General features: G+C 36.5%; 1 protein-coding gene across 4 annotated transcripts in view; it reads right to left on the minus strand.

Moving 5' to 3' along the window:
- Positions 1–17,288, minus strand: part of CASK (calcium/calmodulin dependent serine protein kinase) — a 406,622-nt gene that overhangs the window by 320,275 nt on the left and 69,059 nt on the right. For all 4 annotated transcript variants that reach the window (XM_023507605.1, XM_003800989.2, XM_023507604.1 and 1 more), the window contains exon 2: positions 4,302–4,414. In XM_023507605.1, the coding sequence (XP_023363373.1) occupies positions 4,302–4,414 (113 nt within the window). The remainder of the gene's footprint in view (positions 1–4,301; positions 4,415–17,288) is intronic.

The following is a 17,288-nucleotide window of genomic DNA, read 5'->3' on the forward strand; positions in this document are numbered from 1 at the left end:
AAAAGAAAAGAAAAGAATAAAGAATAAAATCAATTTTAAATTATTACTTGAGAGACAAGTTTAATTAGAAAAGAATGTAATGATGAATAAAGATATTCCTAAACATTCTTAATTAAACTTATGAATTACTTTTTATTGTGTTAAATTTCACTTCAAATACATCATCTCTTTCTATGCTAAGCCATGAATAATGTCATTTTTGAATCCTAAAAATTTTTTCTTTTTTGAGACAGAGTCTTACTTTGTTGCCCTTGGTAGAGTGCCATGGCGGCATAGTTGACACCAATCTCAAACTCCTGGGCTTAAGTGATTCTCTGCCTCAGCCTCTCAAGCAGCTAACACTATAGGTGCCACCATGGTGCCCACCACAAGGCCCAACTATTTTTAGAGATGAGGTCTCATTCTGGCTCAGGCTGGTCTCAAACCTGTGAGCTCAGGCAATCCACCTGCCTCGGCCTCCCAAGTCCTGGGATTATAGGTGTGAGCCACCACACCCAGCCCTGAATCCTAACAATTTTTAAATGGACTGGAAGAACAGAGGAGTTGAGATATTTTGACTATGGTTACCAGAAAAGCAGTTGTAAGGAGATGGGCAGGGGGGCACTGCTCAAGAAGGATTTATATATTAATATAATGAAATGATGTTATTTATTACATATATACATACATAGTATAATGAAATATGCCCAAATTATAATAAAGTAAGCTAGCGTGAATATAAGCATCAGATTCTCATTGCAAGAAAAAAAAGGTGGAGGTGGTAGAGATGAAATTTTGATTTTGCTTCCTTAAGATTAACTTTATACATGGTATATGTATACCATGGAATACTATGCAGCATTAAAAAAGATGGAGACTTTACCTCTTTTATGTTTACATGGATGGAGTTGGAAAATATCCTTCTTAGTAAAGTATCTCAGGAATGGAATAAAAATATCCAATGTAGGTGGCACCTGTGGCTCAAAGGAGTAGGGCACTGGCCCCATATACCAGAGGTGGTAGGTTCAAACCTGGCCCCGGCTAAAAACTGCAAAATATATATATATATCTCCAATGTACTCAGTACTACTATAAAACCAATTTATAATCACTCACACTTTCATATGAAAGATGAATCGCAACTATAGCCCAGGATAAAGGAGGGAAGGGGAGAGGGACTGGAAGAGAGTAGAGTGGTTCGACAGAGGGAGGGTTAATGGTGGGATCACACCTATGGAGCATATTGCAAGGGTACAAGTCAAATCTATCAAGTATAGAACCCAAATGTCTTAACACTGTGATTAAGTAAATGAGGTGAAAGCTATGTTAATTAGCAGGATGTAAGCACTCCAATTTGCACAAATAATCAACACACTGAATCCCACAAAGGCATAAATGTATTCATGATTTATGTATATATGACTTAATAAAAAAAGATTAACTTCATAATGAGCCATTGTGCTAAAGAAGATGAGGAAATTTCATTCTGGAGCCATAAATATAAAGGGCCAATTGTGTGTTTCACTTCACTATCACTGAACTCTGACCAAAACCAGACAATGTCATCAGTAATATGCAGAATTCAATTGGATTTAATATCTATATGTTGTATCCCAACCATATAGGATGTATATAAAAAGAGGACAGGATTGCATCAGAGGCTTAAGAGTATGAAGGATCAATGGAATGGCCTGACCTTGTCTTCAAAACAGGACTTGAAGACATTTATATAGCAAAAGCAATGCCATAGCAATGAAGGAAAGGTTATAATTTCAGTGATAGGTTCCCATATATTATATTAAGTAAAGACAGGACTTAAATCCAGGGATATGAACTATATGCCAAGCACCCTCCCCTTTTTTAAGTTTGGAGTTTGACTCTCTGATTAGGTGACAATAAACAGAGGTTCAGTCTGGCATTCTGGATCTGGCTGAAGAAATCTGTCAATAAACAACCTTAGCCAAAAGAGAAGGTAATTAATTATCTCCCCAACAAAATGTCTTTACCCCATACAGCAGTGATTTTTCAGCCGGTGTGCTGTGAGAGGATCCTCGGTATGCCATGAAAATTTTTGAAGATCATTAATTAAATTATTTTTGAAAGAAGCTAAAAGCCCACTATGTTCTTTTTTCTGCTCAACATAATATAAGTGTACTGTGGAAGTTTAACTATAGGTTCAAATGTGCTGTGAGATAGAGCACTCTGCCGTAGAGGTTTAGAATTAGGTACAACAATGAAATAAATCAAACCTTTGGTATTAATAAATTTAGGTTAACAAATAAGCTAAGAAGAATGTTTATTCTAATTATATGTAACAATGCTTAAGAGAATTTAGCCCATATTATTGCAATTTAATATAGGTAATTGTGTGTTGATTTAGACGTGTGAGTTTAAGTTTGAATTGTACTAAGTTTATAAACAATATCAGAACATTTAAGAGGAATAAAGATTTAACACATCTATATAATCAGTTAAGTTTATAGAAAATTACCTCAGTGCTTGGTTTTCTGCTTTAGTCAGATAATCAAAGTATAGAAAAACTAAAATAGTAAGTTAAACTTAAAGGGAGTTAAAGTTTAAGGAAATATAATTTAGTTGTAAATTATGCTTAAAAGTCAATTTTAAATTTTGCTAAGTTTATAAAATAATTTATATTAAAAAACAGTAATAGGGCGTGGCACCTGTAGCTCAGTGGATAGGGCACTGGCCACATACATGGAGGTTGGCGGGTTCAAATCCAGCCCAGGGCCTGCCAAACAACAATGACAACTACAGCAACAACAACAACAACAAAAAAAAAATAGCTGGGCATTGTGACGGGCACCTATAGTCCCAGGTACTTGGGAAGCTGAGGCAAGAGAATGGCTTAAGCCCAAGAGTTTGAGGTTGCTATGAGCTATGATACCACAGCACTCTACCATCAGCAACACAGTAACATTGTCTCAAAAACAAACAAACAGTAATAGCCTATTCCAAAGTATAAAATCATAAAACATTAAATCTTACCAAAAGATTTTAAAGATTAAAGCACTAAAAACAAATCACTTAATGATTCTTTGTGAGTAGCAACTTCTAAGAAACTTCTAAAATCACTATAATAATTCAAAGGGTCACAAAAGTATTTAAAAGTAATGATCCTGGAAAAAAAAAAAAAACGTCTGTAGGAACAGATTAACTTAGAGCTCACAGTATGTGGGCTTCTACTTCCTAAAGTAAAATAACTGGATAAAATATAAATAGGCTACTGTGCCCTACATTTTCTAATCTAAACCATCAACTGCATTGCTCTTTGGATTAAAAAATGAAAGCACTAAAGAAAGATTTATCTTTTACTGGACTGCAGAAAAGTCAAAAGTTGAAAGACAGGCTAATTAGCAAAGTTAATATAACAGCCAATTGTGCCATCTGAAGTATGAGCACATGTGTTATAGTTACAAGAAATCACAGCTTAAAAAAATTAAAAAATAAATACCTTTAAAAGGTTTACATATTGTTTATAAATATTTACCTGTATGATTATCCATATTAATATCTTGGAATAAAATTTTAAGTCTTGCAAATCCTAGCAGTACTGATCTTTCAAATTTTTGTATATATATGACTTAAGTCAAACATGATATAAGATATAACAGATCATAATTCTTTTTTTTTTTTTTTCTTTGAGAGAGGAGCCTCAAGCTGTCCCCCTGGGTAGAGTGCCATGCTATCACAGCTCACAGCAACCTCCAACTCCTGGGCTCAAGCGAATCTCCTGCCTCAGCCTCCTGAGTAGCTGGGACTACAGGCACCCGCCACAATGCCTGGCTATTTTTTGGTTGCAGCCGTCATTGTTGTTTGGCGGGCCCGGGCTGGATTTGAACCCACCACCTTAGGTGTACGTGGCTGGCGCCTTAGCCACTTGAGCCACTGGCGCAGAGCCACAGATCATAATTCTAAAGGTAGTAAGTTATACACTTGGAAGGAAATCATCTTCTGAATCTGCAATTATTATCCTTGCCATTATTTTGCCTCCCTCCTTTCCTATCCCATGTCCCCCATCATAAAATTCAAACTTAGACTCTAAAAAAATATGTTCAAGATTTTACTCTTCTTAATAAAAAACATAAGCCCTTGATGGCCTTATAACTCTTTAAATTACTCTTTCAAATACCATGTTTCAGAATTCTGGCAAACTAGAATGGAGTTTAAACTGTCTCTACCAACTTCCCACTACATCACATCCTCTGCTTCCCCACCCCCAGATGAAGGTTAGGTTGATAAATGGATTTTGGAGATGGAATAAAGCCAGACATCAAATAACTTACTTGAAATCCATCTCTTACCTTCTGTACTTAACCCTGGACTTGATGTGAACTTGGCTACATCAACAATTTTTACAGCAAATTGTTGCCCAGTTTCTCTGTTGATACATCGTCGTACAACACTGAAGGGACCCCTAAAAAACAAAAAGTCAATTTTAATTCATTGATTTTCTTAAGTTCCTATTTCCTATCAATATCTTATTTCATTGTTTACTATAGCCATATTGTATAACTACCAAGCCATTCTATTTTTTAGACTCCAGATAGAATATAATTTTTAAAATAAATTTAAATACTGTATTTTTAAACATATTTTCTATAATTTACGAGGTAAGTAATATTTTTAAAAGATTATTAAGCTGGAAAAACAAGACAAATAATTAAATTTGCAATTTAAAATCATTTTTAAAAATACCAAATAGTGGAGGGGTGCCTGTGGCTCAAGGAGTAAGGCCCCATATACCGGAGGTGGTGGGGTTCAAACCCAGCCCTGGCTAAAAACTGCCAAAAAAAAATACTAAATAATATTCTTATATTCAAAGAAAATAATCATTGTAATATTATCAACATCTTAAACAAAGTAAGTAAAGTCCATAGTAGTGGTGGTATATGAAGTTTTACTCTTTTGAAGCAGAAACCAAATTTATCCTTGACACTTCTCTCTCAACTTACCAAATCTTCACTAATATGCCCTACTGAGTTTATCTCAAATATCTCTTGACCTTGTTCACTTCTCTCCATGTCCCATATCCTAGTGTAAGCTACCACCATCTTCTACTAGGTCTACTGAAAAACTCATTTCTCCCATTCATTCTTGCAGTGAGGTTTTAAAAATGAAAATCTGATATATCCCCACTTAAAACTAGAGAGAGAGAGAGAAAGTATCTGCAATACACATCTAGTCAAGAACCAAAATATATAAGTAATTCCTAAATAAAGTAAGAAAAATATATATTCCAATAAAATCTGGGCAAAAGAGTCAAGGGGGCACTTCACAAAGAGGAAGCCATACATAATTTAGTCTCCAGTATCTTCTCCAGTTTCACCTGAAATCATAGAGGAATCCTTCATCCTCCTTAAACATCAAATTAGAATTGTTCTAAATGCCACAGAAGGGAAGTAGGAAGTAATTTCTACCAGTAAAGCCATGGGTCCAGCAATTTGCATACCCAATTCTCTCTTGAATCTAAATTGGTGGCTTACAGTACTAGCCTCACAGTTAATCAGCTGAGATGATTTAAACATACCAATGCCCAGGCCCAAACAATAAACACATACACGTGTGGGGCATGGTTCACTTGTGATTAAAAGTTATCAGATATCTAAATCAATTAAGATAATCCAAAGACAGATTTGTGATATTTGAATTAACTATTAAAAATATGGACTACTAGAGCAATATACTATAGAAGTTTATTTGAAGGCATATATAGCTTTAAGTCATTACATAACTCATATACATGTGTGTATTTTTCCCCTGAGATGGGAGGCGTTGGTGGGGAAACAAAGAAGCATCCTCATTGGCCTCTATAGGTACAATGTGCCTGGATACATGTACTCCATTAGCAGATACAGAAAAGTTCCTCATTTACACACTTGTGATCTGCTTGCCTTTAAGTAAAGTTTGTCTTTCTTCTTTCAATTAGAGGGCATGCAATTGAATTTAATCTAACTCAGATTTAAGCATTTCCCCAAGATGACATGAATGCCATCAGGAAGACATCAACTACATTGCAGCTGTAAATCTCTCTTCAAGCAACCTAACAAAGCAAACCTGGAAGGAAAAGAAATAGTAATGATGTACCTTTCAGGACTCTATAGAAAGAGAATCTTTTGGATGATCACTCAAAACTGTTCAAAGATTTTCCTCTGTGAGAAGACAATACCCCAAAGTGAGGCATGGCTCCCACAAATGTCTTCATTCTTCACCTGAATGTCTTACTTGTGATGACTTACTTGTGACAATAGCAAGCAATGTCAGGAAATACTTAACATAATTGGTTTTCATCCAAACATAAACCCTTGGGACTCTATTTATATAACATTTGTATTGTCTGCTTCAATTCAATACATCTTCTTGGAAATTTTCCGAAATCTCTATGTGGGATTGTTTGTGGTCAATTGAGTCAATTCTTTACTTTTTTCTGCTTGAACAAAAGTGAGAAAGAAAGCACAGCTTCTCTCCCCACCCAATCAAATCCCCAATTCTTTAAGCTAATTTTATAACATGAGTAAAAGAAAACAAAATACATCTATGAAATACTGAAGACCTGAAGACAGTCACAAGTAAAGCATTGTGTCTGTCCCTCAATGACATCCAGGGAATTAACAAAGGTAAACCAAATTTAATACCCTAAAAACACATCAAAGTATACTTTGAAGTTTTTTTTTTTTTATTTAATCAATTAACTAGAAACTCAGCAGAAACTGACAAAATTTAAAATTTGGCTTGGACTCCCACCTTAAGAAAGGAGGGGTGATTATGTGTAACACATCTACCATATCACACTTATTAACTATACTTGGAGGACAGTTTAAGGAAGGGCAAAAAATATACAAGGCATAAGTTTCAATCTGGTTGGCTTTTACCTTTTTTTGATTCTTGAAATTTTATTCTTAAATTTTTAAATCTATAGTATAGTTGATTCGTGAGTAGTTATGAGATACTTGTAAGTCATCACAAACTACTATTTTTCTCATATTTACACTAATTATGACCAGGGTGTTAATGAAAACGGAATAAGATAATTGATGGCATTTCAGATTTGATAAAATATATATTCTTTATTCGACTCTTTACAAATACTGAATATTATGACTGGGATTATAACACAGGTTTTACTTAAGCTAGAAGGCTGCTTACAGAAGTCTATGATTTTAAGTAAAAGGTCAATTAAATCAGAATATGTTGCAACTGAATATTTCTATAACATCCCCTATGATTTTGAAAAGAATACAACTGTGTCCCTATGTACACACAGAATAATCTCTATTTTTCACTTATGTGAAGAAAAATTAAGTCTAGGAAATAATTCTGATATCAAGGGGTAAATATATAAAAATGAATATATTCATTAGAAGTTAATTAACTGGCTCGGTGCCTGTGGCTCAAGTGGCTAAGGTGCCAGCCACATACACCTAAGGTGGTGGGTTCGAATCCAGCCCGGGCCCACCAAAACAACAATGATGGCTACAACCAAAAAATAGCCAGGTGTTGTGGCGGGCGCCTGTGGTCCCAGTTACTTGGGAGGCTGAGGCAGGAGACTCGCTTGAGCCCAGGAGTTGGAGGTTGCTGTGAGCTGGGATGCCACGGCAATCTACCCAGGGGGACAGCTTGAGGCTCTGTCTTAAAAAAAAAAAGAAGTTAATTAACTAGAACTAAATGAAATTAATGCTAGAATATAGTATGTTGGATCCCAGGATAATAGGACAGATTAAGCACAATGCATCTAATTTATTTCCCTCCCCAAACTGCACTAAAATGATACCAAAGAGTTTTATTTAAAAAGAAAAAGACCATAAGAACAAGAGAGGAGACAACAGTAATAATCAAATTTGGAAGGCAAGAAAGCAAATGGAGTAACTGACTTAGCAGACTTGGGAAAGCTGAATTACAAAGAGAAAAATAAGGAAAGTTCAGAACCAAACACATTTACACTGCAGAATTCTCAAGAAGTTCATGAACTGGTAGCACCAGATAACTCTGGAACCAGAAGTAAAGACAGGGTGGTGTTAAAATAAAAATGTGTGAATAGAGAAGAAAAGAGAAGAAATTGGAGCCCTAGAGCCTCTCCTCTACTCCATACCAAGGGTTACTGTCTCTGCCTCATCCTAACAGGTTTATTCTCTAGAAAGAGTAAAACATACAGTCTCAGAACTGGAGACACAGGTCCACTCAGGAGGTGGGTGCCATATGGAAAGCAAGGGCAGGGCAGCACTATGGTTCAAGGAGTAGGGCGCCGGCTGCATATGACAACCGTGGCAGGTTAAAACCCAGACCTGGCCAAAAAAACTGCAAAAAAAAAAAAAAGTAAGCAAGGGCATTATGTTGTCACATACATACTGAAACTGAATGTAGACACCCCCAGTCCCTTTTTCCCTATTTCTGGGGGAATATTGGAAGCCAGATCTTTACCCGCAAGGCAGGATATGAAAGACTTTTCTACTAAATATCTGACTAGCCCAGAAAGAAAGACCTAATGATAACGAGATTCTCCAAACTGTTCAATTAGATCATCCTCCAGCAAAATCCAAAGTCAACAATTCTTTTATTTATTTATTTATTAAATCATAACATTGTACACTGATGCATTTATGGGGTTCAGTGTACTGCTTTGATATACGTGTACATTGATGCATTTATGGGGTTCAGTGTACTGTTTTGATACACAATGTTAAATGCTTACACTGAACTAAGTAACACATCCATCACTTCTTAATAGTTATACTATTATACTATACTATAGTATAGTATTATACTATTTCACTATACTAAGAAGTGAATTATACTCACTTCTTAATAGTTTTGAAATGTACCAGTGCATCGTGCACATTGGGTGAGGTCCCCCCAAACACCCTCCCCTCCTCCCATATCCCTCATCCGCTCCCCTCTCTCTCCTCTTCCCTTCTACTTTCTGGACTATAGTTATGTTTTGCCATTCACATGAATGTGTAGGTGATTATATATTGATTTCATAGTAGTACTGAGTACATTGGATACTTTATCCATTCTTGAGATACTTTACTAAGAAGAGTATGTTCCAGCTCCATCCAGGTAAATCTGAAAGATGCGAAGTCTCCATCTTTTTCTGGCTGCATAGTATTCCATGGTGTACATATACCACAATTTATTAATCCATTCAAGGGTCGATGGGCACTTGGGCTACATGTCTTAGCTATTATGAATTGGGCTGCAATAAACATTCTGGTGCAAATGTCTTTGTTGTAAAATAATTTTTGATCACCTGCGTATATACCTAGTAGAGGAATTGCAGGATCTAACGGTAGGTCTACTTTTAGTTCCTTGAGTGTTCTCCAAACACCTTTCCAAAAAGGTCGTATTAGCTTGCATTCCCACCAGCAGTGTAGAAGAGTTCCCTTCTCTCCACATCCACACCAACATCTGTAGTTTTGGGATTTTATGATGTGGGCTAATCTTACTGAAGTTAGATGATATCTCAAAGTGGTTTTGATTTGCATTTCTCTGATGATTAAGGATGATGAGCATTTTTTCATGTGTTTGTAGGCCATGCACCTGTCTTCATCAGAGAAGTTTCTGTTCAAGTCTCTTGCCCACATCAAAAAGGGGTTACTTGTTCTTTTGATTAGTTTGAGTTGTCTGTAGATTCTAGTCATCAGATCTTTGTCAGAAGCATAACCTGCAAAAATCTTCTCCCATTCAGAAGGTTGTCTGTTTGCTTTACTTACTGTGCTCTTAGCTGTGCAAAAGCTTTTGAGTTTGATCACATCTCAGTAATGTATTTTTAGTGTTGCTTCAATTGCTGGGGGGGAGGTAGTCCTCATAAAATATTCTCTCAGGCCAATTTGTTCAAGTGTTTTACCTGCACTCTCTTCTAGTATTTTCATAGTTTCATGTCTTAAGTTTAAATCTTTTATCCAGTGAGAATCAATTTTCATTAATGGTGAAAGGTGAGGGTCCTTTCGTCTTCTGCAGGTCACCAGATAGTTCACCCAGCACCATTTGTTAAATAGGGAGTCTTTCTACCACTGAATATTTTTGATAGATTTGTTGAAGATCAAATAAGGGTAAGTAGCTGGGTTTATCTCTTGGTTCTCTATTCCATGAATCTACCTCTCTGTTTTTGTGCCAGTACCCTGCTGTTTTTATCACTATAGATTTATAGTATAGCTTGAAGTCTGATAACGTGATACCTTCTGATTTATTTTATTTCTGAATAATGTATTTGTTATTCGAGGTTTTTTCCTGATTCCATATAAAACGAAGTACTATTTTTTCAAGTTCTTTAAAGTATGACAATGGTGCTTTAATAGGGATTGCATTAAATCTATAGATTGCTTTGGGTAGTACGGACATTTTAACAATGTTGATCCTTCCCAGCCATGAGCATGGTATGTTTTTCTATTTTGTTGCAAACCAGCACGGAGAAGGAGAGTGAACCAGAGTGGAATTGGTGGGGAATGAGGAAAATACAGCATAAGAGAAGACATGGAAACAAAGGATGGGATAGGGAGGGCTGACTAACCTGATGGCTACAGCCAGCATCAAAGCACAAAATCAGCTTTATTTTATAGTATCTGTTCAGGGTTGTTCAGGGGGAAGTAGCATAGACAATATGGGGAAATAGCATAAACAAAAGACATAATTTTGATCTTACAGTACAATTGGAAAATATAAATAACTTTAATAAAGACAAATCATCATGTTAATGGTTTCTACTCAACTTCATTAACATATGACAAGAAGTAAGAAGGGCAAGATCATGAGGATCTCACCCTAGTTGACAAAACAAAGGAAGAACTATGTGACTTAGTAGTTTCCACTCAACTTCATTAACATGTTACAAGAAATAGGAAGGCAAAGATCACAAGGATCTCTGCATAGTTAACTGGACAAAGAAAGAGCTACTTGACTTCTGGCAGAGGGAGCATGAAGAAAGGAACATGAGTGTTTCGGAAAGGAGGAGAAGCTGTTGGGGGGGTCATTATCTGAATGGTCCCCAGGCTGTGAGGGCCCTGCCAGTCTCACAACCCACTCTCCACACCATTTGTTAACATCTTCAGCTATTTCCTTTCTCAGAGTTTCATAGTTCTCTTTATAGAGATCTTTCACATCCTTTGTTAGGTAAATTTCCAGATATTTCATCTTCTTTGGCACTACTGGTAAAAGAAATGGAGTCCTTGACTAGGGTGACCAGACATCCCGCTTTTGAACAATTTGTCCCGTGCCCCAGCAACGGGCAGGAGAACAGGAAGGGAATATACAGTTTTCGGCTGCCATGTGGCTATTTCGCCAGAATATGAGTTTTATATTATTTTTGTTACTTTTATGTTAAACTGTAATAACAACAAATAATTATTGAGAAGTGATCATCGAGAACTGCTTATCAAAGTTTGCATTGTTGTCAGGCCCTGCCCTGCTCCGCCCCCTGCCCCCCCCACAACCCCTTTACAAATGTTAAAATCTGGTCACCCTATCCTTGACTATATTTTCAGTTTGATTATTGTTGGCATATATAAAAGGTACTGATTTGTAAGTATTGATTTTGTATCGTGAGATGCTGTTGTATTCCTTGATAACTTCTAAGAGTTTTGAAGTTGAGTCCCTGGGATTTTCCAAGTCAGCGAAGAGTGACCTTATTTGGATACCCTTGATTGCCTTCTCTTGCCTGATTGCGATGGCTAACACTTCCATTACTATGTTGAATAGCAGCAGAGACAGTGGACATCCTTGCCTCATTCCTAATCTGAGTGGAAATATCTTCAATTTTATACCATTCAATATGATATTGGCTGTGGGTTTGCTGTAGATGGCCTCTATCAGTTTAAGAAACGTCCCTTCTGGGTGGCACCTGTGGCTCAAGGAGTAGGGTGCCAGCCCCATATACTGGAGGTGGTGAGTTCAAAACCTGGCCCTGGCCAAAAAAAAGAAATATCCCTTCTATGCCTATTTTCTTAAGTGTTCTAATCATGAAAAGATGCTGGAGATTATCAAAGGCTTTTTCTGCATCAACTGAGAGAATCATATGGTCTTTGTTTTTTATTTTATTGATGTGATGTATTATATTTATAAATTTGCATATGTTGAACCAACCCTGTAACCCTGAAATAAAACCAACTTGATCATGGTGTATAATTTTTTTGGTGTATTGTTGAATTCTGTTTGCTAAGATCTTATTGAATATTTTTGCATGGATATTCATTAATGATATTGGTCTATAATTTTCTTTGTTTCTTGGATCCTTTCCTGGTTTGGGTATCAGGGTGATATTTGATTCATAGAATGTGTTGGGAAGTATTGCTTCTATTTCCATGCTTTGGAAGAACTAGGAACTAGTATTAGTTCCTCTTGAAGGGTTTGATAAGAATTTGGATGTGAAGCCATCTGGTCCCAGATTTTTCTTTTTGGGGTAGATTTTGTATTGTTGATGCTATTTCCGTGATGATATACATCTATTCAAGATTTCTAATTCTTTCTGGTTGAATCTAGAAAGGTGGCATGCCCAAAGTCAACAATTCTATCCACATCTTTAGAGCTCTCTCAATCAGCTTTTAAGCCCTGTACTGTAGTGTTTCCAACCTCAGGACTATTAATATTTTGAGCTGCATAACTTTTTATTGTGGGGGGAATGTCTTATACATTGTAGGGTGCTCAGTGGCATCCCTAGCCAGTACCACTAGATGCCAATAGCACACCACCACTGCCCAGCTTTGACAACCAGAAAGGTCTCCACACATTGCCAAAATGTTTTAAGAGTGGCAAAATTTCCCCAATTGAGAACCATTGCTTTATTTACTCATCGTAAGTGGAAAACCAAAGCTCCTAAGACATCTGGAGAAGAGTCCCTAATTAGAAAATAGAGCCGAAAACAAACACAAAGCAATTTAGAGGAAATAGATTATACATGAAGAACACTTCAAGTTACCATTAATATCTTCAGAAAGATATTACAATTATGAAACAAAAAATAGAACTTTCAGAAAACAAAAAACCCAGCTTTTGAAAAAGAAACACATTAAGAACTTTAAAACTTGGCTTGGCACCTGTGAATTAAGCGGCTAAGGCGCCAGCCACATACACCTAAGGTGGCGGGTTCAAATCCAGCCCAGACCCGCCAAACAACAATAATGGCTGCAACCAAAAAAAAAAAAAAATAGCCGGGCGTTGTGGTGGGCGCCTGTGGTTCCAGCTACTTGGGAGGCTGAGGCAGGAGACTCGCTTGAGCCCAGGAGTTGGAGGTTGCTGTGAGCAGTGAAGCCATGGCACTCTACCCAGGGACTCAGCTTGAGGCTCCGTCTCAAAAAAAAAAAAAAAAGAACTTTAAAACTTAACAGAGGGGCTAGGTAAACTTGGGAAAATCTCCCAAAAGCTAGAGCATAAATAACAAAGAAAATGGAGAAGAGGAATTTAAAGAAATAATCAAAAATTTTTCCCAGAATTTAAATCATGATTAGCCCAAATTATAAGGATCCACTAAGTACTCTGCAAAATAAATTACTCGCTTCCATACACTTGGCACTGTGAATTTTAAAATCACTAGGGACAAGGAGCTTTTCAGGTTTCTAGAAGTGGAGGTACACGTACACAGAGGGGAAGGATGATGCAATTCACACACAATGGATCAAGAATCAGAATGGCTTTAGATCTCTCAATGGCAACTCAAGAAGAAGAGAATACCTTCTCTTGAGAATGGCAACTCAAGAAGAAGAGAACACCTTCATAATCATGAAAGAAAATGCTTTCTAACCTTTAATTCTACATCTAGCTAGACCATCAGTAAGTATAAACACATTTTCAGACATAAAAAGTTCAATAAATTACTTGCAATGCATACTTTCAAAAGAAATTACCATAGGATATATTTGCCAAAACAAAAGAGTACACTAATTAAAAAGATTCTAAGGGGTAGCAAATAGGAGACAAATTAAGGGAGTCCCCAGGAGTGAAAGGAAGGGAAATCTCAGGCTGACAACTGTGTCCAAAACACATAGGGTAGCCGGTCCAGACTGAGAGCTACCAAAGTTTCCCACTGCCACTGACTGCTGTTTTAACCTGAAAACAGAATACCTAAATGAGCTGGAGCCAAATTCTTCTGTTATGCTTTTCTTGGCTGTAAACTAAGGAGATTGTAACTTTTCTCCACTGCCTGGAACAGCAGAGAACTTTTCTAACACTACCCAGTGGTGGTCTGCTTTGACTTCTTCCTGAGAGGTGGAGGCAGGCAGCAGGAAGCTAAAGAGCAGGAAACGCTGGGCAGCCCATGCACCCCTCCACACACACACACACACACACACTGAACACATTCCTGCTGGGCACTCAGTACCTCACCCTGCCCTGCACATTACAGCTGACATCCTGTCTGTGGGGAGCCCCATGTCCTGGGATTTACTGGTGACCTTGCCAGCTAACTTCCCAGAATGGGCTCCTAAACACTCTCAGGGCATCTGAAACCAGACCATGAAAGACACTGTGTTCAGCTTCTCTTCTGAAAGTCTTTATATAATGGTGGTAATATTGCCCTTTCTTTACATGGCTAAATGCACTTCTTACTCAGTTTTAAAAGACTAAGCAATATACTGTATGAATGTATGTATGAATACATACAGGGTACATAAAGCTAGAAAGAAAAAAAAAAGGATTAATATAAAAGCCAGCATAGGGGTTCAGGGGAAAGGGAGCTGTGATTGGGAAGGAACATACAAAGGATTTTAGACACACCAGTAATGTTCTATTTTTTAACCTAGATGTTGGATTCATGGGTTGCCATTTTACTATTATTCTTTAAAAAAATACACATACACACATTTTATATACTCGCCCTTGCATATATTTTCCAGCTTTAAGAAAATATTTTCAATAGCTGAGGGAAGTTCTTAAGATGGTACTAATCAAAGGCAGTCTTAATTTTTTACATATCAGTATAATACAAGTTATATTAAATGACTTGATAGAAATGAAGAAAAACAATATTTGCATCTCAAACAAAATAAAGTCAATATGAATTGTTAATTGTAATTCTGTATCTAATTGAAATAAATTTAAAATACAAAATTTATAAGTTACTACATGTAAATCTTGGGGTTACAGCTATAATAGAACATTTTCACCCTATGAGAAATTTATAAACAAAAACACATGTCTCTGGAACCTTTATTAAATGGATGACATTCCTGTTCATATCACAGCAGGCCTAAAAGCTCCATCACATTTACAATGAATTGAGCAATATGCCACAAGATATATAGGAAAATTGAACAAGAACAACAAATAATTTAAAAAAGAGAAGGATAAGCTAAGCATGATGGCTCATGCTTGTAATCCTACCACTTTGGGAGGGTGAGGCAGGTAGATTGCTTGAGCTCAGGAGTTCGAGACCAGACTGAATAAGAACAAGACTCTGTCTCTACTAAAAAAAAAAGAAAAAGAAAAAAAAAACTAGCAAGGTGTTGCAGCAGGTGCTTTTAGTCCCAGCTACTTGGGAGGCTGAGGCAAGAGGACTGCTTGAACCCAAGAGTTTGAGGTTGCTGTGAGCTATGATGATGCCATCGCACTTTATCCAGGGCAACAGAGTGAGATGGAAGAAAGAAAGAGAGAAAGAGAAAGAAAGGAAGGAAAGGAAGGGAAGAAAGGAAAACAGACAGAAAAGGCTAAGAACAAATTATAAAACATACACACTCACACAAAGCTGATATACAGCTGATCCTCATTATTCACAGATCATGTATTTGTAAATTCACCTACTCAGTAAAATCCATAACCCCAAAATCAATACTCTCAGAGCTTTCAGTCATTTATGAACTATATGTAGGGGAGAAAAATTTAAATCACCCCACATGCATGCTGCCAGCTGAGGGAGAACAAGGTATTGATGTTCTGCCCTCTTCCAGCTCTCACACCATAACCAAGTGATCTTTTCAAAGTCTATTAATATTAAGTACATTTTTTGCATTTTGCACTTATTGTTTGTGATTTCGCTAAGATGTTCCCCAAGCAGAGTGGTAAAATGCTATCTAATGTTCCTAATTACAAGAAGGCTGTGATGTGTATTATGGAGAAAATGTGTGTGTTAGATCAGCTTTATTCAGGCATGAATCACAGAGCTTCTGACCTGGAGTTCAATGTTAATGAATCAACAATATATATTAAATACAGTGTCTTTTAAAGGAAACACACATAAAATAAGGTTATGTATTAACTGGCTGATGAAAAACCTAATCTTGTATTTTCATAAGAGGAACAATTCAGTATTTGCTTCTTCAGGGTTCGTGGCATCTTAATAAAACATCACTAACACAAATAATGAGAATAAACTGTACATGTGTTTATGTACATATATATGTATATATACACATGTGTATTTGTTATATAAATATAATTATAATGTATCTCTATGTGTGTATTTATATTACAATATAAACTCAGTAAGTGCCTGATACATATTAGAACCTCCATAAATATCTGGGGAATGATGCCAGAAAAATGACAAGCTAGAAATTAATAAGCCACTGATAAATTTATCATATGACACAATTTTACACAGCAATACAAAATTTTGAGAAATCATGGCGGTTCTAGATATTTCTCTACCCATTCACTAAATCTATATCTTCCTACTACTTTGTATATGGTTCTGATATTACGAATTGAAGGACATACATGGTGAGTGAATGAAAAGGAAACAAAACTAAAATATAATAGTAATAAATGACAACATAAGCAGTAAGAATAAAATCTTAATAACTATACTTCATACACACATATAAATTTATATAAAAATGCTACCTACTAAAGATAATGATAGTCTTTTCCCTCTTATTTTGACACTATTTAGTCATTGCCACTGAAGAATAGCATATGCATATCATTTCATCAATAAACCCTTTCCTTGTCTTCTTGTGCTTTGTGGTAGTGACAGAGGAACAGAGATACTTTCTTTCTCTTTTATACTTCGAGGTATACTTCTTAGACCCACTCCGACCTCCCAACACACACACTTACACATACACATCAAGCTGAGTTTCTTTGGTACAGTGACTAAACCAAAAAGAAAAGTTTGCCTACTTATTGCTAATGTGGAAGGAACACACATAAAGTAGAAAATTATTAAAACAAAATCTCAGGAACTGCTGTCTAAAAGTTAACAATTAAAGACCTGACAAAGCAGTTAAACTCAGTACAACTCAGATCATCCTTGAAAATTGAAGGGGGTGGCTTATTTGAAAAAGTTAGCAATGGGCTCGGCGCCTATAGCTCAACTGGCTAAGGCGCCAGCCACGTACACCTAAGGTGGCGGGTTCGAATCCCCAGCC

Source organism: Otolemur garnettii, unplaced genomic scaffold, assembly GCF_000181295.1.
Source record: "Otolemur garnettii isolate 467f Iridium unplaced genomic scaffold, OtoGar3 scaffold00192, whole genome shotgun sequence".
NCBI classification, from domain to species: domain Eukaryota; kingdom Metazoa; phylum Chordata; class Mammalia; order Primates; family Galagidae; genus Otolemur; species Otolemur garnettii.